The following is a 25,333-nucleotide window of genomic DNA, read 5'->3' on the forward strand; positions in this document are numbered from 1 at the left end:
AAGAGCTTGATCCTTGCACAATAACAGGTATGTAGAAGTAAGCAACAGCAAGGACAGTAGCACAATGGAGACAACATAACCCACTGAGATGGTATCATACAGTAGTTCAGGTATCAGACATGAAACCAAACCTTTTTTAAGACCAAAAAATAATATCATCTGAAATTGGATAGCATTATGCAGCACAGTGAGTGTACCAGGAGAACAGTATTATCACTGCATAGCGACTTGATAATTGGGTGATTAGCAGAGTGTATGAATGAGAGCTGCTCAAGTGACTGTAAGGTAACTAAGCCGTTGAAGCTCATCAAAGGAGAGGAAAGTTGTTTTTTTTTTTTCAAAGATGACAAGGGAGCACAAGAAGACAAACTGTCAGGAGTGAAATGCAGCAGTTTGAAAGCTTCTCAAATGATAAATATCATCAACAAGCCTGGACAGTTCACAGCAAAGCCTTACATGTTCTTTATGACAGGGGGAAAAGAGCAGGCTACTGGAGAAACAAACATGTAGCAGCTCAGAGGTGAGCAGTAATCTAGGAAAGCACAGGATTGTTTTCTGTCCCAAAGGCTCAGCTTACATCTTTTCTGAGCCCTAAAGACATGAATACAATCATGGCAGCTTTATCACATCCTGCTGGTCTCCTGAACTGAAACAACTTCAGGTATTCTAAGTTAAATATAATGCTCATAGTCTGGAGATTTCAAAGACACAGCAATGACAGCATTAAAAGGCTTTGTCAGCAGCACTGGGAAGAGTCAGTACCAAATACAATTGGCAGCACTGCTGCCTTGAAAACAGAGGCAGAAATAAACCTATGAGGATGTGATATCTGCAAACTCTCTGGCTTTGTTTCTAGTGTCAAGGTGTTTTACAAAACCAGCTTTAAATAAGACAGAAAAGCATTTCCCCACAGCCACTGCTCCAACTCAGCTGTGCCTTTATTTTTGTTAATGTAGAGGCAGGTTATAACACCTTTCCTGAAGCACATTTTGAGTGGCATGGGACTGCTTATAGAATGAGATAATATTTAACAGAAAAAAATTCAGCAAAACTTTATCCCAAATTCTCCAGAGCTCTCAGCTTACAAATGACTTTACAGCCTCATATAAAGACTATGTAGTCTGGAGCATAACACAGTACTGCATATACATCACATAACAGACACTCTTTCTTTCTGTCTAGTCATTGCAGAACCTGCCATAGGAGGAGAGGCTGAGAAAACTGGGTTTGTTCAGCATTGAAAAGAGAAGGCTTTGGGGACACCTTATTTCCATCTTCCAGAACTTAAAGGGTGAGTACCAAGAAGATGGAGATTCCCTATTTGTAAGGAATCACATGGAAAAGACAAGGGGTAATGGGCACAAGTTGCTCCTGGGGAGATTCCGATTGGACACAAGAGGTAAAAGACAGTCCAACATTGGAATAGCCTCCTAGGGGAAGTGGTGGATTCTCCCACATTGGACAGCTTTAAGTCTCTGCTTGACAGGGTGCTGAGCCATCTCAGATAAACTATAGTAGTACCTAGAAAGGTTGGACCAGATGATCCTTGAGAACCCTTCCAACCTGGCATTCTCAGGTATGTGACTAAAATATTTCTATATGCAACATAGACTGCTGCTGCAAAAAACCCCACAACTCTACCACAAATGCACCACAGGACCTCAAGATTTGCAGTGAACGCTGTATTTTGCTATAAGTTAAAGGCCACCTGTGACAAGCAAACTGGTGTTTAAGAGAAAAAATACAGAGGAAGATATACCACAGCCTTTCAGTGCACTGCTGCTATCTGAGGAAGGATACAGAGATTTAAGTATATTTTTGCTGCTACTCCTCTGAAGCACAGATTACCTCCCTGACACACTGCATGGCATCAGTTCCCATGCACAGACCCAGGTGGGAGTGGTGCAGGAAATGGGCCTCGGGGTGCAGCTGAGCTAGTGCCATGTGCTGGCACTGTCTATATCCCCTCTAAACTCAGGGGGAAGAAGGGATTCCCTCGGTGTTCTCCTGGATCCCTTCTATATGCCCAACTAAGTTTAACTTGTAGGAAAGATTAACTTAAAAATTGGTCTCGCCGTTCAGAGAAAGCCTCATCCTTCACTAAACTGCTTGCTGGAGACAAAAACCACAATGAAAATAGAACACTAACACCTTTGTTTTGTTGAAAATTTGGATATTCCCATTTGGTAGAAGGGGATTTCCCAGCATACCCTGTGAACAGGAAGGGTAACATACCACCTGCCCACCACTCAGAAAACTTCTACCTCCATCTCCCTACTCTCTGGACTTCAGATAATTTGATGGCAAATGTTCCTCTGCTATGTACAAGGAGAGAGAAAAAACAAACAAACCACAAAACCTTCCCAGCTTCAATGTAACTTTTTACTTCGTCTCCTTGTCCCAGCTAAGTGTCCTTAGGAGCAGGTGAGCAAGATGGTTCCTTTGGATTCACAGTCTCTTCTCAGTCAACATTAATTCAGCTCTCTGTCATGGTTTACACATTGGGATTTGTTTCTATTTAGTAGAAACCATTTTCTGTATCTTATTAGCTTTATAAACCCATTTTTCACCACTGTTATTTCCCTGATATGTGAACTGTTTGTAGAGCTTACCCAGGAAATGAGCTCTTCAGAGGTGTCACCAAACCAAAATGGACTAAGGGTTTAGTCTTCCCTAAAACTGAAAAAGATTAAAATCTGTAACAGCTAGTGAGGTGCACTGATATTTATAATGAGGAAAAATAAAAAGAGTTTTCATTACCCTGGAAGTAATAAACAATTCAAAAAAGAGTATTTTACACCAGACTTATTAATATACTTTTTAAAAGTTCCAGACAGGAACGAACATTTTTCATGTTAGTCAGAAAGCATCCATCAGGGGCACATTTAAAAAATGTGTTCTTCCAATCCAGGTTATCCATAATAACAACAAAGATTTAGAAAGATAACATTTTTACTGATGGCTTTTATTAGGTGGCCACACACGATATGAGATAAATATATCGCAATAATGACTTACAATGAAAGAGCTGGTACAGAACAGTATTCCCACCAGAAAACTTCATGCTGTAAAATGTATTGATTTTTGGCATGTAGTAGATCTCCAAGAATATTGCAGGCATAGGAGATACTGCTTCTGTAGTCAACATCTGCCAAATTTTTCACTATAAATAAATCCTGAGAGGTCTCTAGCATATTTTTTTAATTAATGTTGCCAAATTCTTCCTTCTTCCTATCCAGTCCCACTTCTTCCAAAAATCCCAAATCAGGCCCACAGAGGATAAGACTGGACATAATATGAGACAAAAACAAAGATCAGGGAAATTCTCTTGTGTTGTTTTTTGATCTCCTCCTGCCTGTTACCCCAGAGTCCCAGTTCTGTGCCAAACCCCAAACAGTAAGGTCTGGGCACCTGCCCCCACCCTTGGAGCTGTGCCCAGAAGATCCAAGCAGCAATTCACACTCCTCACACCGTGCTCATCCCAAAATAATCTTCTTATTTTATGTCCCTGCCCCAGCACACCAATCAGATTCTGCTCTGTGCTCTGAAGAATCTTTCTGTCCCACATTTATGTGCAACTGCAAGAAAACTAAATTCACAATGGTTTAATGACCTAGTGACCCAATTACCAGTCCAAAGGGGGGAAAAACTCTGCTGAGTTGACTGATACTTCAGCATGGCTGCACAGCTCTGGCCGTGCTGTGAGGCTGCCTCTCTCCCATTTGGTTCTGAATGAATGACAGAGGAGTGGAGCAGGAATGGAGCCCATCACTAGGTGTGCACTGAGGAACTGTGCTTTGATACAGGGAAAAACTATGAATCCTATGGAAAAGGGCCTGGCACTGGGAGTGACAGCTTGCTACCCCATGAAATGAGTCAGCAGTGGTTAGTTTTACAAAGCAGGAATGGCGTGAATGCATTGCTGGCTGGGCAGTGTTTGAGCCACTTTTGTGGTGGGAACAGCTACCCCTGATTTTTAAAAGGATTCAAGTAGGTCCGTTTTGAACCTACACCAAACCCTGGAAAACAACAGAAAGCAACACTGAAATCGTGCCAGACCTCTCTCCCACCCTGAACAGAATCTATTTCAAAGTAAAACTGTGCAGCACTGCAGGTTTCAAGTCTTTCCTGCACTCAATTTTGATGTGTGAGCATTGACAAATCCAGATTCTCATTGCCAATAGAAATCCTGGCCAAAGGCAAAACAAGCAGAAGACAGTTGCCAAAACCTAGCACTGTTGGCCATCTCCCCTCTCCGTGCAGAAACATCCTTTGTTTCACCCCAACACTCAGTGAACCCGCTTCAGCTCTCAGCTTGACACATCTAAGGTGATGGCTGCACTTTCTATTCCCTGATATTAATGAGTCACAAATGCCCTTTTATGCTGTGCACTTTTGCAGGGAGCCCTGCTTTTACTCCAGGGGAGGCAAAAGCAGGCTCTGTTCTCCATTATATGTAGCTGTGGATCTCACTAACGTTACCAGTAGCTGCCTACACTGCACAGAAAAAAACAATCTTTATGGATTGAACAAAACACTCTAATAATAACGAGGGTTACAAGTTAGTAGGGCCTGGTGTCACTGGAGCACATTGTTCCACTGTATTAGCTGCATACTAATACAGGCTGCCAGGCCAGACAAGCACATGTGCACATACTCTCTGACAGCTCAGAAACACCTCCTGTCTCAGCGCCCAACTTCTTATCATTTCTGCAATTTCTTTCTTTGCAAACAAGCTTCATTTTAAACGCAGTGACATGAGAGGGCTGATTCTGCTTGCTTTTCTCATGCCAATCTTAGAACTTCTCTCCATAGCTCACCAGAGAGGAACCTACACTTTTACATGTGGCATTGCTCTGAACCAGACAGTAAACAAAGATATCTAAATGCCTCAAACCATATGCTATTGCCATAGTGACACAAACCAGAGCTTTCTTGGGGTTTGGTTATGCAAAACCAGACCTCACAGACCACAGTTATGGAGGGCAATATTAATGACTGGATTACACGCACTGAATCAACAAGTGAATCATTTATACACACATTAGGATTTGTATCCCTGTTCACACATCATGTAATTCCAAAAGACCTCTATAAATCCACTGACGGTGCCCTATTTCTATAAAAGAGAAACCGAGATCTGAACCTTATCCCAGGGAAATAAATTTTAACAATAGGTTTATATGCAATAAAATGTTGGTTGAACACTTTCTCTTTCTAGATTATCAGTATAAAACATCTGCAATAGTCTCATAATGCAAAGATAGTCTTTTGATAATTCAAATGTCTGATGTGGGAGTAAGAGAAAATCCTTCATCTGGACAATAAGGGACTTGTAATAGGAAAAGAAGAAAGGGACAATCATACTTCCAAGGAGCTTTTTTTTTTTTTTGCATTTAGAACAAGCTAATTATAAGCATTTTCTCTGAAATTGGAAGTGTCATTTTGTTCTAAATCTTGTGCAGCAGAGTGATCAATCAGACCCAGTTAGTCTATTCCCAGAACATTTGCACAATAATACCTAAAACTTGCCCTTGAACATATTTTTTTTGCTCTGTTACTGAATACAAATCTCTTTGATATGGGCTTGATCTACATGAACTTTTGTTTACTAAATGTCTGCTAAACAGCATACTTGTGATTTGCAGCAAGGCCATAAATAATGTGCCCATCTCCTAAAGACTACTGTGCTGTCTTCTGGCCCAGAAGAAGCAGCACAGCCACAGGCAGCTCCATCTACTGTCCTATGACAAAAGCAGAAAGTAAAAACGTTCATCAGATTTCTAGTGTCATCTTTCCCCCCGTGGGGCCTCCCTGCTATAAACAGTCACAAGAATTTTAATTGAATACTACCAGTACACCATCATTGCAAGTGAGATTTGGACATTGCTGCAATTAATCTTTTCGAATCAATAGGTACAGTTTGATAACCCACCGACCTGCCACTAAGAAAAGGACAAAGAAAAATGTTCAGAGGAGGTGAAAAGCCCTTAGATGATGATGGTTTTCACCAACATACACTGGTCAGTCAAAACAGCAGGGGTGCAGCTAAGGGTGTATATTTGACAGAAATTGTCAGTGATAAAAATATTTTGTTTCAGCTGTATGTTTATTCAGTTGAGACATCAGCACCACACTGAATATCTTTTTAGCATGCATGTTATACAATGCATCAGTGTTGTAATTTTCCCATGTTGTCTAATAACAGCCTTGAAAAAACAATTTCAGGGATTTTTCTTCTTTTGGAAATTTTGTCTTTCTTTTCTGACTCAAAACGAAATTAATTCCAAAAACTCAGAATTCGCCCCACAATATAAATTCCATTTTCCAGAACCTCTACATTTAAAAATACATATTTCTTAAATCGCTTCACTGTTCTCCCAGTCTGCCATGGGAACAGCATTGTGCATTTAGAGGCAAATTAAAGGAACAGATTTGAAAGACACAAAAATAAACCTACTCAAATAAACCAGTGATAGGAAGCTAGCTCCTGGTAATTGTCAAAAATACAGTGTGTTGCCAAGTCTTGAGATTTTATAGGGAGTAGTTAGATTGTGAACCATGCTGCAGATGGTTTAATGAAAAGATCCAGCTGTCACGTGATTTTGGAGGAGAAGAAATAGGAATGAAAATCATGTCTAGCTTGAGCAGAAATACACTGAAATGCAAACTCAGGCATACTAGGCACAGTGCTTCAGGTGACTGCCAGGAAGATTCCTGTGCCATCAGAGGGCCTCTTTAAAAACAGGTTCCCCAGTAACACTAGACCATGGAGTACCAACAGCCACCAAACTCACTTAGATTACTATCCAAACTTCCAGAAGGTTAGTCAAGATATTCCTTCAGCAACCCCTGCTAATGAAGTCTCCCATGGGCATGTCTAGATCATGCAATGGATACTGATAAACACAGTGTGCTCTGACAAGTATCACACTTTCTCAGGGAAAACATGTCTTATAGGACCTGCTTCTGACTTAGGTCTGGCAGATGAGTCCCCACAGCACTACACCTGCTGCTGCTGCTACACAGCTCAGCCCTTCCCCTTTCTGCGTCCTGGCTCAGACTGTGCAGAACAGTTTCTGTATCTCTGCACTTGGAATGTAAGTATGTCCTGAGTCATCTAGAAGCTACTAGACTTCCTACAAAAATTTATACTATTGCTTCCATGATAAACTATCTGGCTATGTGGTTACAAGTTTTTAGATCCAGAAGGCCCAAGATAACCTTTACAGACAACCCATACAAAGGCAGTTTTGTTTTTCTCTGCCGCCTGTGACTGCCAGATGCAGCCTGTTGCCAGCCAGGGGTAGAAACCAAGAGCTCTGGAGCACAGAGCTCCTGCACTGTGCTGCAGAGGCCTGTGTACTCTGCTGCCAGTGGGTAATTTTTCCTCTTTGTGTAGAAGTGAATATATTTACACAAATGAGCAGGAAACTGCAGATTATAGCTTCAGAACTTGCTAGTGACCATGTAAATGATGATGAAGGTAAGAGTAAAGCAGGGGATTTTTTTGTTGCCTTTCTCATGGTTTTGTTATATTTTAAAAGATTTGGCATAATTGAAACCAGTTATTATTGCTAATAGTTCTTACCAGGTTTAATTGTCTGCTTTCTCCCTGATTTGGTCTAGTGCTTCATCCTACACAGGATTTTAGTCACCCAAACCAAAGGGAAAAATCAAGCAAGCTGTTCAACAACTACGTAGGTCACAACATTTAAAAAAGTAATAATAATAAAAATGAAACAAACAAATAAATAAATAAAAAACACCCTGGGACAATGCTCCCTAAGCACTCATTATCAACAAGAGCTCCTAATTTATGTCTAGCTGTTTTATATCAGTACTGTACTTCATGCCAAACTTGAGAACAATGACATCCAACAGAGCTGGAACCAGTATGGGAAAGCACTAAGTTTTTATCCTGAAGGCCAAACAAGTAGCTGCTTGCAATTCAGTTTTGGCCTAACTATTCCATTACCTCACTTGGTTTTAAAACAGTTCAAGTAAAACTATGTGGGACTGGGAGATCAGAAAATACCGTTATTACCTGCAGGACTTCTAACGGAATCACCTGGATATTTCACATGACAAACAATATAAAAATATTTTCCAACATATTTACACTTAAAGTTCTTTTTATCTTCAAGAGCTTTTCGAAAACTCTGAACTGATAGCATTATAGAAACAGTGCAATGGAGGAAGATAATACTCTACACAGCAACACTGAAGCACAAGTTGCTTCTCAGATGAAGAATATCACCTGATCTTTTATTTCCAGTAAATGATCCAGGCCCTTGGCTTTCAAGGTTTCTCTGAAAGCCCTTCCTTGCAGGAAATACATTTATCCCCCTGAGAAGAATAAAAGGAAGAGCTGAATCTTAAATGAACTATATATTTACACATAAGGCTTACTTTCATGGTTCAAAGCCACTGTTCAGGTGTATAATCACTGTCTTCCAAAATTGTCCATGGAGAAAAGCAAGCATGGATACCACAGAACAGGAAAACTGATTAACTTCCCAAATGGCATACTGCAAAGCTCAGCACTTTTGCTTACATTTTCTCTGGCTTTTTTTCTTTGTATGAATTCAAGAATTGTCCAGTGGACAAATTGATCCTGTAAGACTTCCAAAGTCAGGAATACTGCATCCAGACATACACCTAAATTCACAAGGCCTGAATCAAGAGCTGCTGAACTGACATACAGACAAGCCCTATGCACTTTGATGGCCACAGCTCAACTGTTAGTTAATCTTCCTACTGTCTTTGATAACGAGGGACAACTCCACCCATATTTGAGCCAAAGCTATTCAGAACATGTGCTTTGTTGCATGCTGGATTTGTGGTATTTTCCCTTGTAAAGATCAGCACCTTTAGAATACCATGAAAAACACACCAACTATTGTATGCAAACAGGCACACAAGTACTAAATACACAACTTGGTATATAATGTGGTCCAAGAGCCTTGAAAGCTGCTCCACAGATCCAAGAGCACCTTAACCCATAAACACAGATGACCAGCACCACCTTGCATTAAAGCATGGAGTGCCCTGTTTTGCTTTTTGAAAAAATAAAATAATAGGAGGGTTGTTTGTCTGGGTGACCTTGAACAGCGGGGGTTTTGGCAGGGGTGGGAGAACACCAAGGGGGTCAGTATGTGAGCCAGCTTCACCTTCTGCTTCATTTTACTTCGAGACAATGTTTGGTTAGTTTGGATGAGAAACACCAGCTCTGTTTACCACTGGCGGAGCTAAAGGCTTCTCAAACGCGTTGCGAGTGCCATCTGCAGGCTGAAACCCGCACTGCTGGGCGTCCCCGGGCCAAAACCGCCGATAAACCTGCCTGATTCCCGAAATCTTAACAGCATCTCTGATGGATAAACGCACAAATGCAGAAAGACCACAGAAACGCTTGCTTCAGATCATTAACAGCACAAAACCGCTCAGTTGCGAGGCAGTAGAGAGCGAGGGATTAACAGAGCAGTTTCCCCAGTGTCTTTCCCAATCCTGCACCAGCACAAATGCAGTGATGCTCTTTGTGAGCAGAGGAGGGTGCTGAGAAGGCCACCTTAACCCCCAGCTGCTGGGAATGATAGAAGGGAGGAGAATGATCCGTGTCCCCTCTCTTCATATGCACAGAACAATTGGAGAACAGATTCCAACGCATGCAGCACAACCTGATAAGGCTAATATGTTGAAAGATTTTTGGGAATGCAAGCTAGTTAACACAACTTTCCAACTGGTTTTCAGGATAATAGCTCCGAATAAGAAAAGTTAGAAAGCCCAAAATTAAATTATCTTTTCATTTAAAATCATAACTGGCTGAGCTATGGTTACCTGCTTCAGGCAAGCAAAGAGGCTGTCACTGCAGGAACACTGCAACTACATCTAAAGAGTGGTATTTCTTTGGTGGTATCTTGATACCCCCTCATTGATAATGCCTGACTACGAGATGTCACTGTGCAGCAGGCACGGTGCCTAAGGTTGGCATTTTCAGGGTGGCAGCCTGTGAACAGAGCCAGCACTGGCTGAGAAACTGTCACAGGTATCTACAGGGTAAGAACATCCCTCCCAGGAGCTCAGGCTTTTTAATCCAAAATCAAACATTTGCCATCTGAGCATTCCATGTAGAATAAATTCAGTCAGAAAGATGGCCAGAGCATTGTCTAAACAGCAGTTCTGAGAGAAAGGGACCCAAATTTTCTTTCCTATTGCCCACAATGCAGCACTCTGAAATCACTGACATTTTCTGAGCACAGCTGTATGCAGGAATGTGATCTACCTGGGCCAGGCCTGATTGGATCATTACATTCAGATTTATAAAGCTGTGGAGTTCCTAATCAGACATAGAGGGAGCACATTCCACCTCTCAATCTAGTGCTTTGGCAGGTCAGTCAATCAGAGCCTTTCTCAGCAAAGCAATTCCAGACACCCTTCTCTTCTTTACCTGCAGTTAGGCAGCATTCAAAAACATGGATGTTTTGCACTCTGTTGAAAATACCAAGAAAACTAATGAAACTTGCTTCTAGCCTGACCTTTGAAACTGCCTTCCTGAAGAGTAGGAGATAACAACAAATATATCAGAGCCAAAGGACAGTAGATTTTGGAAAATAAATTTATACCATCTGGTAGGGTAAGTACTTTTTTTCAGAGAACTGCCAATAGCAAATGCTATTCTGTAAACCTCACCAGGTATGTCAGTACTACACTTTTTCTTATATTTTTTAAGATAATCAAACACAACTCTTTATTGCCAATGCCAGCAACTAACACCCTGACTAGGGGAATGGCAAACTCATCAGTCTGTTTCAGGATCTTAGCACATGTGCTTTATGGGGAATAAGGGATGCCAGTTATCCACCCTAGTTGTGGCAAAGAGATTCACTATTGTGAGAAAAATTACAATTAAAATTAAATTAGAATTAATTACCAACCAACCCAAAAGAGTTAAGCATCAAGAAGGGACTTAGGAAGAAAACCAGTCATAATCAGAGTGGGGAGGAGATTTATTCCCCAACAACAAAATTGACTTCACTAGAAGCTTCTGCAGAGCTCCAGGTGTGATAAATTTATGGCCTCCCCTCTTACCCTTGCTATTACTCTTTCCAGGAGAGAGTATTATATTCTCAAGTCCTTGACCTCGCATAAAGCCTCAAATTCCTCTTACTTCCCCTCAGTGCATGTCCCCATGTCCATTTGCCAGCACCACATTCCAGTGTCATGCTGCAGACAGGCCTCATAAATTAGGAAGGGTATTCTGGTGTGAATACACCAGAGGAAACTACTGTCAAAGCCAGGGGGAAAGTAACCAGGTTTGACTCGTGTCTGTTATTTTTTAGTACAAGGCTCCGCAAAGGCTATACTTGGTGTGCAGGACTGATTGTGACTGTTTACCATTGTCCAGGAAGAGCAATGAAAGTCTGACTGATGATCTTACACAAGATGTAAAAGAACTAGATTCAGAGAAACCTAAGAGATTCTGTAGCCATGCAAACTATACTTTTCCTTCTCCATTCCCCTCCCAAACGTCCACCTTCATTTGAACATGAGGTCATCCAGTGAACTACATTTATACACCCTTTGGTCTGTGAAGTGACTGGAAACATGTCTAAAGTTATTCACAGGCAAACATGCTGGAACAGTATAAAAGGAGGACTAACAGAGGGGTTAGAAAAGTCATAAATGAAATAAGTTAATTTTGACTTACCCTAGTACCTATGCATGCAAGCTGCACATCTGTAAGGCTCCTAAACCCTGCTGAGGGGATGTATCTCCAAATTACATCCTCAGTGGAACACACCTTAAGCAAGCTGTTTCCATGTGCAGTTACACACCTTGCAGACAGTTACACACCTTGCTCTCATTTCTGTTGTCAAGACCATGTTATTTTTCTGTCTTTTCTCACCTGTTCATGATTTGTCTCCTACATCTCCAATGAAGTACTACTCAAAGAAGAGGCACAACAGAAAAAAAAAGCAGCTGTGATCCAGAGATATGAGATGTAACTGGAACTATGCAGTCAATGTATCACAGAGAAGGGAGATAAGAGAAAATGCTGATGCCACAAAGGAGATCAAATCACCTCGTTGCAGCTCCTGTATATTACAATTTGTTACTCCAGTATTGCATCCATTAACAGCTGACTCCAGCACATATTCTGGAAAGGCACCTACTGTTGACTTCAGGACTAAACCTCCCACTAACTTGTGCTTTTTGGATGAACCGTGGTTTGCAAACTCCAGCCTAGGGCCCATTTTAATAAATTTGCAAAAGGTAATTCTAGAAACTCAAACCTATTGCCAGGAGGCTTACAATCACAGGAGGTCCTGTGAAATTTTAGAGACTCATCAGTCTTCAACTGCTGTTCTCAGGCTGTGTGATTTGTGAACGGTATGCAAAACGTCCCATCACTTCTGAATGTAAGGATGGAGCTCACTAGCAAGCCAAGCAATTGAATATTCCACCAAGAGATAAACACCTAATTAAAATAAGGTTGTTGGCAAACTGAATAGATCCAAAGACACAGATAAACAAAATATATTTAAGAGATTGGTTAACAAGAACATGCCAGCAGAATTAAATACGTTTTACATGGTTAAGAGGCACACAGGAGAGAAGACATGCTTATTCTATGGATATTTCTGGGTTATTGATTCATCTCCTTCCCTGGCATTTATCTCCTTAAGAGAGATAAATAAGAATAAAGGGATAAACAAGGAAAAAAAAAAAGATTTAGAGAAATTTAAATTGAATATGAGGGAGAGGAAAAACAAATAAAAAATTTAGCCAGTAGCTGCCATCAGGCAGTGAAATTGATTCTCTGGAGGCACAGTGAAAGAGGTATGTCCTCGTTGCTGGAAACATCTTAAAATAACTATGCAAGCACGTGGGAAGGGTATCACAGAAAACCAAACTAAAGTCTCATACATGTTTGTCTTATGCCACAGTGAAATATTTGAGCAATAACCTCCCTTGTGTGTATTGGAAAGAGAAAGCATTTGATTGATTCTGCTTTACATAAATGAATCAGGATTTTATCTGAAATACCCAAAGCAGAAGTACCTTTACAGAAGAGCAGTTTCTGATAGAGGATGCTTAAAATCTAAACCAAAAATACTGTTATGTGATCTCACAGCTAGAGCTGAGCTGAGACTGCACAATTTCTGGCCATAACATACTTTAAAAAAAAAAAAGAGAGAGAAAAAGCAAAAAGCTCTCCTTAGAAGAAAAGGTCCTCTTTTAAATTCAGTTAAAAAAGACAGTATGTATGTTTAAACATCTACTATCACCATGCTTCGAGGAAAATTTATACACTTTTGGCTTCATAACAAAATTCCTGGACAAGCCTTGCTTACACTGTGCTATGAGGAAAATAAATTATAATAATAATGTCTACCTGTAATGATTGCCTTTCATTCCAAACCAAACAAAACACCCTTCCACAGACTACACTGTACTTTCAGAAAGAGTGGAAGGGTAGTTGCCTTTATTGCAAACATGCTCCAATGTTTCCCCTGCTTCTTCCCTAGCTGCTTTCCACTTTATTCTCAAGGACCTCAGTTTCCATTGTAGGAGTTACAAAGCATTTTTCTCTCACTATCACTCATAACCATCCTCCTCTATGTCCCAACAGTTTGCCTTACTGTCCTGTAAACTGCTTGCAATTTCCCACAGGCTTTGAGACCTCCCATAGACACAACGTGGTGATTTTCTGATTTTAAGTCCTGCTGCTACCATGCTCTGCAGCATGTGTGCTCATTTTCAGACCTGGGAGTCAGGATCCTGGTCAGCTGCAAATGTTTGAAGAGAAAAGTGTGATCCAAAACAACAATGTTTTTTTCTCAATATACGTGAGAAATAACAAAAATCCAGCCAGAAAGCAGAAGTCTCTGGTTCAGACTCTTACCTGTGCTACCTCTTCAAAATCATCATGTCTTTTCTGCAGCGCACGTGCTCTGTGTAGAGACTTCCCCACTCCGGTATGTTTACTCAGAAAGGCTTCCCCATGATTTTCAATCCAGTCCAGTACCTGCCAGAAAAGAAGAACATCCCATTACCTCTCCTGTCTCAGCTGCACAGAGAAATTCTGAGGGATAAACAGAGGTATTGCTTTGTGCTTGCTATGGCAAAACACAAGCAGATCTGTCAAAAGTCCATTCCAAATGGATAGAAGATAAATGTTTATAGATGTTACTGGTAAAATAGGATTATTGGATTTCTACTATTCATTTTATTTTGAAGTGTAGCTTAGTTATTTGAGCCTGGCAGATATTAATATTTACTTTCACATAAATGAATTTTGCAGAATAGGAATCAGAAATCTGGAATCTTTTATGAGAATCCCCCTCTTAAGAGCTCCTTGTGTAAACCGAAAAAAAGTGATAGCTGATTTCATATAAACAGCAGATTTCAATGGGATGTGTCTTAAATGAGTCCAAAAGCATGATGAAGAAATCAATTAAAATTAATTTTGATATGGGGAGAAAGGATTATCAGAGTAACTAGAAGGAAAAGGTTAAAATTCCTTCACTGCAGCTCATAAAACATTGACAGTATGTACCCTCAGGTTTTCAGTTCCAAATAGAACTGATCCTTATGCAAAAGTAAAGTGGCAAATCTGATATTCTGAGAGTTATAAAGTAGTTTCTTTTAAAAATAGATCAACTGTATGGGCACCATCCCTCTGGAGCTCTTTCTCACACTGGCACTAAATTTAGATCAAACCTACTACAAGCTGGAAAAAAAAAAAAAAATTGAACTTGATGGTATGAGCTTGAGATATTTCAGGATGTGATCTCCATCCTTTCTACATCCCTTTCCCAATACACAGAGGTAGGAGAATAAACAGCACTAGATCAGCACTGGCATTTGTGTAAGTAGCTAAGACTTCATTCAGCAAGGAGCCTGATCCTCACTGCTCCTGGTGCCAGTGGACTGTCAACCAGCAGCTGGTATTTCTGTCACACTGAAGGGAGAAGACACTGCAAGTGTCCCCAGGACAGTGATACCACCACAGAGTACTGCATGTGCAAATGGCCTCAGAGGTGCAGCACTGGGGTGCCAGCAGCAAGAACGGCCCCAGTGACGCTGGGCAGGAGCTGCAGGATGCCTTGCAACTCGTGACAGAAGGGCACAGAATCAGGGCAGGAGAGAGCTGCTGTGTGAAGAGCCACTTGTCCTGTGTGGGGTCAATACATGAGCAGATTTTATTGACTAAGCCTAGAAACCTAAGACTGGAAAAATGGAAGAGGTGATTTTTTATTTTTAATTTATTTTTAATATTATTATTTCAGACAAGTAAAGCTATGGCTTGGTTGTACAGAATATAAACCACCTGGGCTTTGAGTCTTTTCTATACTATAGATCCCAGGCATATATTTTATATGAATTTCTGAGTACAAACAAAGCTTTATACACATCTACTTACTTAGCAACTCTATTTCTTTGCTGGAAAACAAACTGGGTTTTTTTAATTATCATTCTGTGCTTTCACCCAAAGCATACAAATCATTTCATAAAATGGGGTATCAAAGCAATTTATGTCCTGCAGGGACAAGAAATATTTGGCGAGTCATTGTGTGGATGAGAAAGCAGGACCAGGTGTGTTGGCAATTCAAGTATCACCTCCTGCTTCCCTTTCTCTGATCATTTTGTCTCCCATTTGCTCTGGGTAGAGAATCCCAGACACATGCCTCCAAACTGCTTGACAGCCATGGGCCAGGTGGTCTGCTAGGAGCTTTTCTGCAACATACCCTCAACAAGGAAACTGCATATAACTGGTAATAACATTACTTACTGGAAGCTAGCCTTGTAGCATTTGTATTATTAACAGTCTGGAAATAATTCCACTAATATCCTCTTTCCTCTTGTCAGGAGTTTTCAACTTATCTATTAAAAATGGAACCAGATCACAACTCACTTTAGAAAAAATCTCATCTCATGAGGCCTTAAAATATTTTTAAAATGGCAAATGGCTTTAATTCAAACAACGTTTCAAATGAAGTTAGTCTGCAGTATGTGCTTTCTGTTTCTTCATATTTGATACACACTTCTAAAGCAAATTACTGTAGTAACTTTTTCAAGCTTCTATTGTTAAAGTAGTAATTGTGTAATAATAAAACTTCATACCGACCAATGTTGTATTTGGTTGCTTTAGTCACTGTTAGATGACTGATGACAGAGATAGCCACTTTTATTACATAAATGGATTTGTTGTCACATGCTTCACCTCAAAACAAGAAATAAAACATATGATGCCCACTTTCAACAAAGATGAAAACAAAGGTGATGAATCTATGCCAGATACCTGGTGAAAATATGGATACTTTACTCTTAACAAAAAAACCCAACCAACCAAAGTGCTAGAATATTATTCTATAGGGAATAATACTTTGTTCCAGGAGCTGGCAACTCCTGCAGCAAAGTCTTGTGTTAAATTTGGGCAGTTATTCCATGCTGTCTGACACAGAAATGCAGCATCTGTTGATTTACTAAAACCTTTCTGTAACACGAAAGCTTCCCTTTGAAGTCATCTATGCACATATTGATTAGGCTTCTAAATCTCTTAGTTTGTAAGATGAGATATAAAACATCTCTTAAGGTGACAAAATTGTACATCCACTTAATAAACCAAAACTACGTGAGCAGGCAAGATAAAAACTAAAAATCTATAAACCATGAACTCATGACACTGGCTGTAACACCCTATTTAACCACTTTTTTCCTATGCCATTTCCCTGCTTAGAGTGTCATGTCTTAGATTTCATAGAACCTCTCTCTGCTCTTTAAAAACTTCTGGTTCAAATTGTCCCATAGACTCTACTTCTGCCATGATTCCCACTAGAAACAAATCACAACTTTTTAAAGAATAACTCGGCTAACAGTATTTTTTTGAGGCTCTGAAACCCATGTTCACATATTCGACCACTCCAGTCTTCAGTGTATTTAGTTTCACTCCAGTCTTCAGTGTATTTAGTTTCACAACCATTCTCTGAAATGCTATAATTGTAATAAATGCTATAATTTCATTTTCCATAGAAGGGGGGGTGTGTTAATAAATTACACTAAGTGAATTGCTGAGGTGTCTCAGGAAGCTGGTAGAAGACAGGATGTTAGCATGAGACTCTAATAATCTGATAGCCCTAACTATCAAAAGAATCCCTGGCATTTATATGAGCAGCTAATTTCCTTCTATAAAGCATTTGCAATTGAATAAGCTCACAATAATTGGCAAACATAGAGAAATATCACATCGTTTTTTCCATCGTGCAAAGCACAGAAAGTTTGCATTAAACGAAGAGCTGACTGTGGCAGGAACAACTCTAAAAGGTCACAATTAAACCTGAAATCACCAGCACTTGTAAACATCTACCTGTCAGCATGTTTGGAGACCTCATCCCTTGTCCTGAAGAAAGAAAATTTCTTTAGAAATAGCATAACTGTGTAATAATTCAAGATAAATAACATTTTAATCAAGAGCATGGGCTGTTTAACTTACTCAACTGCTGAAACTTAACATCCTGAGATCTAGTTAGCCATTGAAGTTATATGGCTTAGTTCAAATAATTTAATTACTCCTTAAAAATTTAAACAGCTTGAAGTTGCTGTTAAAAATGCAGTTACGAGTGCTTTCCAAAGTACATGTTCAAATTTCCTAATTGTCCTTTATTGCCAAGATATTTTTTCTTTAAACAGCTAGAAAAAGGCTGTAATGAATTCTATGGAGTGAAAAAACTGTGCTACATATTGATCCATCATCTAAGGTGTTTCAAGAAAATATATTTTCTAACTCCATTATATGCCAACTCCTTTTCTACTATGGGTTTATTACTGCACTTCCACTAGTTTGAAAGCTTCTTGGGACAGGGGCCAGGATCTCCCCCTTGCTTTGGAAGCTCCTGGCACAGTAAATCTTGATCCTGCCTGACTGCAGTTTAAATACAGGCCAACCCCTGCGTGGACACACTTCCCACATGGGACAGGTTTTTCCAGTCCAGGCTGCTGTCCATTAGATAATACCACATTAATAGAAACATGTCTGAGTTCACACTTCAAGGCACATCTCCATGCATGGATAAAGCTACCCTGGAATTGCCTAGGAAACTTTGTAACTCACAAACATTTCCTGAAAGGATTGGAGGATAATGAAGTCTTGGTATTTTACCTTCAGATGTGGCAAATTCCCTTTCCACACCTTACTGACCTAGTTGCTATTGGTGAGTTGATTGGGATACTGGCTTCTGCTGTTCCTTTGCCCAGTCCCATAAGATGTCCATGGAAGGAAATAAATGAGCTACCCCATTTACTTTGGGATTCCAAAAAGTGTGCATGTGAGGCTAGGAGCTGAGAAGGAGGCTCCCTTTCTTTTCTGGCTGGAGAGTCACAATTCTGCATTTAATTCATGGCTACTAAAAGTTTATACAGCATCAGACTCAAAAGCATGAAATGTTTCCTAGGAGCCTGTTAACCGAGAGTACAAACCAAATGGTCAAGAAGCACATCTGATGTCAGCAATATTTATTGGCAGGAATCCTGCAGGATACAAATATATTAAGATACTAATTTTATTTATTTTTTTTTAATTTCACCTACTTTAAGATCAAAAGTAGTAGGAGCATTATTCTTCTTTCTATCACGATGTGCATGTCCTGTCTCCTTATCTCCTCAGGGGCACAATTACACAACCAACAAAATAAGCAGCAAACCCAGGTCACCAAGCAAATGAAATAAAACTCCAGTACAATTACAGCAGGCTGACTGTGCTAGCTATTATAGTCATTATATAGCTGGATAACGACAAGATTCAAAATGCTACCTGGAGGAAGAATAGCTCTAACTGTCCCTCTTTTGAACGATCTGTGTAACTTCAAAAATAACAAGAGTGGCAATTTTGACACGTTTCAACTGAGCACAGCATCAGGAAGTAGGTGTTTGAAGAGAAAAGCTTCTCAATGCCTCTCCACACTCCTTTTTGCTGATGATCAAAGTCATTGCTGACAGAAAGTCTAAGACCTATGGTACCTCTACACTGGCAGAACAAATACCGCCCAGGTCAGGTCAGGGAAAAACATACTTGAGAGTCCACTTGCAGGCAATGATCATAGTTTGTACAGAACAAGTTAGGAAAACATGGAAAATAAGAAACAGAAGACAGGTTTTAAAGGGGAAAGGTTGAAGAGGCAATAAAGCAATAATTAAGCAATGATCTGAGATGATAAATGCTCTTCCTCTAGGCTACGTGTATGGCAATAATATGGCAAGATGGTTGTATTAGTGCAGTTAGGGTCAATTATTTTAATAGCTTAAAAGTGAATTTGATTTTTAAATTAAAAAAAAAAAGGTGATGAACACTATTTTAAAGTGGCAGATTTTTCAAAGTAGCTCTTTGAAAATGAAGCCACTTTCTGTATGTATAATTTCTAATCAATAATATGAAAACTAAGAAGCACTTGAGAACTTCAACATCTCCTCAGGAACCAAGCCTTTCCTAGCAATTCCCCATGCTCCTACTTTACATTAATATAAAATGTGAAAGGAGTAGTAAATCCATTACTTTGAGGAATCATATCTGTTGTTGAAGTCACTTGAAAAACTTCTTCATTTTTATATCTTTTAAATTGTATTTCTTTTAGCAGCATTGAATGAAGATGAAACGAGAATGACTCGAAGAAGAACACAGTGTCTTGCTCAAATAAACCAGTCACTGAATCTGGCCCTGTTCCTATAGGAAGGAGACAGGAAGTGTAAGCTGGTGATGAAACCTGCATTAATAGGATGCAGCATGTGTTCTAGCAGTGATGGGCCACCCCGACTTCTACGTTTGATCCAGGCCTTTGTCGAACGGTTTCACTACTCCTGAGCAAGATGACCCATTGAAGAAGTACCTTGGCCAATGGAATAATTAATCTTTGTAATTTTAAGACCAACTGTTGTTGCCATAGTGACTCTTAAGACTAGGTTACTCTGAAAACTGAAAAGAAATCATACCATTTTACACTTTAAGCAGTTAAGAGTCAGATCTTGATCTCAAAACAGTATTAAACTAGCTCAACTCAAAGGGGTTACCTTAACTCTGGTAACTCTAGCAGAGTTGTAATAAATTCCAGAGCAATTCCAGTGAAGTACACCAAATTTATTCAGCTTTAAATAAGGCCTCCTTTCAAATAGGTGCATAAACATAGCCTAACTTTAAACACATGGATAGAGCCCCCAAAATCTGCTAGGCTTATGCCAGTGAAAGGAAGCCAAACAGTTTCACATCATCACTACGTGCATTTTATTACTTGTTTTTGAGATACTATGGGCTAACTAGAGTTCTGGTGTGATATCAGGAATTCACATGGCACTTCAAAAGTTGTGGTTTTATAGTCTCATCACTATTTCATTCACAAGAACAAAACTTCACCTTTTCTGTAGCTGCTATTATGAATGCTCAGTAACTCCAAGGCCTTGCATGCCTGAAATCCCTGTTCCAGGAACTCTGCCTTGCTGGCCATGCTTTATGTAACCAGGAAGTATAGTTAAAAGGTTCATGTTTCAGATTGTGCTTTCATTGATGCTTTACATCCAAAGTTTATTGTAAATGTTTTGCTGTACCTCACAGTAACAAAATCTGATCTTTACTCTCAAGCCCTTCAAAAATCATACAAGCCTAGTTAGTAAGTAATACATGCTGGCTGAACTAGAATTTGCAGGTACAAGACAGAGAATCTTTGGCACAAGCCAAATACTTTTTTCTCTTACAATAGGAGAACTAGAAGCTACACACCATGCCTGCATTTATTAGCAACACAATTCAAAGTAGGCATGCTCTCAGGATACCCACAAACCACTCCCTTCTGAGGAGGTAAAAGGAAAGGGCCTCTACACAACAAAAAGTGCACATTTACAGGGAGACCACTGAATCTCTGGGTGGAGGCAGTAGCCAGTGTGAGATTGTCAGCTCCTACCCACTCTGTTTACATCTGGTCCTGGATAAGGTTGTTCTGTGCAGGTTGGCATGAGCAGCCCAACCCCTGGCTTGCTACCAGGCCCTCCAGAATATGGTGTTAGCAATGGCACCAGGGAGGACAGAACAAACACTGAGAAGCACAGAATCACAGAATGTTAGGAGTTGGAAGGGACCTCTGGAGATCATCGAGTCCAACCCTCCTGCCAGAGCAGGACCACCACAGACTCTAGAGCAGGTCACACCAAAACACAGAAGAAAATCAGAAGAAAAACAACACGAAAATCCCCCCAAACCTACAACAACTCAAGGAGACTTAATCCTAATCCTCTTCAATGAATAAAACGCACACCAAGTCTGATTTAAATTAAAATACCACTTCTTTATTGTATTCCAAACCATTGCTGAAAATAGATTCCTTCTCCCTCCTATCCCTCACCCTGTCACAGCAAAGTAATGTCAAGTAAAGGTCTAGTTGAGAAAATACACCAGAATACAAAGGAACTTATCCTCTGGCTTTTCCTGCTATTATTAATGGTTTATAATAGAGCCCAAAACAAACCTCCGCTGTTCTCATTTGTGGTTTTACCTCCTAATAAAAACTGAGCTCCCTTTTTCACTTCTTTCTTCATTATAATTTTAAGTTGGTGGCATAGTAAAGTATTTTCAAAATGTTTTTTGAAGAAGAGAATCACACTTCATTTTTAAATCAGAAACAACATCTTTGGCTCCCATGACATTATTTTTAATTTCAGAGAGATCTGTATCTGACTCAGATCTTGTTCCCACCAAAATCCCCAGCAAAGTTTCAATTGGCTTCAGTAAATGTGGATCAAAGACCCCATGTTTGTAAGGTTAAATAGGCAGGGGCTAGTTATGCATCCAGCAGAATCTAAGCCTCTGGACAGGCTTGAAGACCATGTTCTATTTCCCATTTAACAACTTCTGAACAAATGTAGTTCATATGGCAGCATGTTACAAGCCACATAGGCCAAATGCAGATAAGTGCACTCCCTAATGTACAGCTAGAGCTCTGCTAATGCAGCTCAGAAGCAGTGGAAGGGAACAGAGCCTTACTCTGCTCATTCTCTTTGGTTAAGCATGTCACATTATGCAAGAGTTTTAAGAAATAAGCAAAAAGGGTTTCATATCAAAAGTAGACTGGAATTTGAGTGATTTGGTTCAATGCCCAGTACTGCAGTTCAGCAAATGACTCAACTTCTTTGCCTCCATTCTCATTTCTAAAATGACACTAACCACACTTACAGCCGAAACAAGCAAAGCTGACAAAGAAAGTGTTTGGAGTGAAAGCTGCCTTTTACTTGAAGTTTTTGCAGCCTCTAGCAATATGGGGCTCCAAATCTGGCTGGGGATTCTAGAAACCTTTTCCACAGAGTTCAAGGAGCTTCTGCACAAGTCTCTTGGTCATATGGGTTCGTTTTAGGTGGTCCTGCAAAGAGCAGGGAGCTGGACTTGATTATTCTCATGGGTCCGTTCCAACTTGAGATGTTCTCTGATTCTGTGATCACAAACAGTAAATAACATCATGGCAGATGTACAAAAGTGAGCAGGTGATCTACTGAAAGTCAGAGCTTGAAAATCAGGGGTAAACCATTCCACATTCACTGTAGTATAAAAGCCTAATTGCTGAGCGTATAGCTATAAATCCTGAAATACCATATAGTCTGCCAGCCAAGCAAGCTCTTCTGTTTTTAATTCACCTCAGAGGGTCAGTCATAAGAGCCACTTCTTTCAAATTGGCTTAAGATTTAATCAGTCTATCTCACTACTGCCAGCCAAGCAATTTGAGGTTTCAGAATTCAGTTGTTTTGGTTGGTTTTGTTGTTGTTGGTTTTTAAATAAGAGGTAGAATTGAGTGAACGGAGCTACACACCCATTAACACAGTCTAAGGATTGGACAAGACAGATGAATTTTATATTTCTTTGGTCCTTTCTCAAGGAAGATTTCTCTTAAAATGCTAGAATAGACAATGTTCCTGAAGTCAGTCAGAAGTTTGTCACTTCCATTTTGCTTTTCACCACAACTCCTCTGCATAGTATGCATGTACTCAGTTGTTCTTGGGTCTATTTCAAAAGCCAGAGAACTAATGCAGCTGCTATTAAGTATGATTTTTTAATCACTCCCTGCTTTTCCTCTCTAATTGTAGTTATTCCAAATACCACAACATAATTAAAGAGGTCTTTTCAAAAGAAAAAACATGCAGTCCCATTTAACCTCGGAGGGAAAAGCAGCCTTACAGACCTATCAGTACTTTGCTGCGTATTGCAACAATATTAATGAGGGGACTTGAATGTAGAGCCAATTACAACATTTTAAAAACTTCCTTTATTCCCCTGTCTACATTCAACCTAAAAAAAATGTCCCCATGAAATCAGATTGTAGGTGTTTTTATGAGCTTCCTGAACATTATGCAAAAGTTTGACCTGTGCACAGTTTCTCGTTTTAAGAACAAAAATTAAACCTCTGTAGTTAAAAAACCCATTAGTGTGCCAAAAGCAGAACATCCATGGTCTGTTATTTGTAGTGAAGAAAGCCTTGCAGAGCACAGCTGAAACTGGAGTACACATCTGAATAAAATATACAACTACTGAGACATGTGAGTCCACCAATTTAGAAGCTGTCAGAAGAGTCCTCAATATGCAAAAATACAAGCACATAGTCTTCTTCAGTTTCCACACTGCTTCTAGCACCCACAGAGATCCCACAAGCCCATCTGGAAACAGCACTGTAGGAGTTTGTCCAGACAAGACAGTCCCTGCAGCCAGATCCTTGCTCATCAGCAGCTTGTGCAGTGGAAATCACTACAGAATAACAACTCCTCCTGGCTACCCCCTTCTTACAGCTTCTATTGCAAAAATATGAAAAAAAAAAACAGTTGTGAAAGGACTCCAGAGTTAACACTATGACTAAGTGAAGACATCCTAAATATGTCTCATAGCAATAGCCTGAGCACCAACAAGACTGTTATCAACTTTTCTAGCAGAGTCTCAGAACTTCATGGTGACTTACTGATTCAGGCCTTAACTCCCAGTAGTGAGTTACCCCACCCTCTCCAAGAGCTTTCACGTTACTGTAGACCTAGAGACCTGTACAACAGTCACAAATACTCTTGTCTGCTCCCAGATACACAGTCCTCCCACAGGCAACGTGGCTGCTCGCTTCATGCACCGGTGAGGTGTGCACAGTCTCCCACACAGCTGCTCCATTTTAACTCTTTATCTTTTCACAGGCCTTTATGGTATAAAATAACCTTGTCTCTCCTTCCTGTAGACGACTGATATGTTCTTGTGCAGTTCTACACATCTATAAACATATTATGATGGTTTAAAAATTGACATTCACTTGGGGAAGAGTGAGAACATGATGAGTTCTGGCCCTATCCACCTTCACAGAAAAGAGCAGATTGCAGCCCTAGTCATTAGGGATTAGGATTTAGTCAGGTCTCTCTGTTGGGGACAGCACATTCCATTCAGGACTCTGGCAGAGTTGGCTGGGCATTTTGAGAGCAGTACTCGCCCATTTCCTCTGGGCATTGGCTGAGGGCAGGCAGCCCAAACCTGCTCCTTTACTAAATGCTGCCATCTAGGATGCAAGTTCCTCAAAAGGCAGTGGGAATACACATGCCTCTCTTACCCTGAGAAAGAACTTCTTTCAGCTTAACATTGCTTTTCCTTTGGTAAAGTTCCCATTCATCAAGTGTATCACACTGATCTTTCATTTTCTTGATTAAATGTTTTACTTGATAATTTTTGGCAACTGCCTCTCTAAAAACATTCCAAGCAACAATAGACAGACAAATGAAGAACTCATGTTTCTTCCTTAATGCTTGGATTGTTACTAATGTTCCCAGAATATTGTTTTTAAAGGAAATTAAATAAAGAAAAAAAATAACCTTCAGCTTAAAAACCCCTGTTGTATTCTTTAAATGCTGAAGTTTTTCAGAGCAAGTTCCAAAGGTGTGTGTGGGTGGAGAAGCTATAAATAACCATATTTGTGCATGTTCCTTCTGTACAAGACCCACAAAATGTGCTTTGCAGCAGCACAGAAAAGATGCTGCTGTGCTCTGCATGAGGCTCCTCAAGGCTGGCAGGTAGATTATTTCTTCTGCAGTCATGTTGCTGATTGTGAGTCTTTTCTCCAACATGCAGGAATCATACCTGGCACGTAGCTGTAATGTGGTTAATTAGCAGTAGAACTAATCAGATCTGTCAGTCTCTTATCAATGGCAATCTTCAGAAGTACAGAAATATTTTCTTACCTAGGACATATGGAAGATTTTGGTTGTTTCTGTCCACAGCACTAGTTAGAACAGTGATTTTGCTCCTTCTAAGGCTAATACACTTTTCCCAGGTTTCCATTTCTTC

The 25,333-nt window shown here is 40.0% G+C and overlaps 1 protein-coding gene across 9 annotated transcripts in view; it reads right to left on the bottom strand.

The window, feature by feature from the left end:
* Positions 1-25,333, bottom strand: part of KALRN (kalirin RhoGEF kinase) — a 500,706-nt gene that overhangs the window by 211,405 nt on the left and 263,968 nt on the right. For all 9 annotated transcript variants that reach the window (XM_051624220.1, XM_051624222.1, XM_051624223.1 and 6 more), the window contains exon 10: positions 13,907-14,029. In XM_051624220.1, coding sequence (XP_051480180.1) covers positions 13,907-14,029 — 123 coding nt within the window. The remainder of the gene's footprint in view (positions 1-13,906; positions 14,030-25,333) is intronic.

This window comes from Apus apus, chromosome 6 (genome assembly GCF_020740795.1).
Source record: "Apus apus isolate bApuApu2 chromosome 6, bApuApu2.pri.cur, whole genome shotgun sequence".
NCBI classification, from domain to species: Eukaryota; Metazoa; Chordata; class Aves; order Apodiformes; family Apodidae; genus Apus; species Apus apus.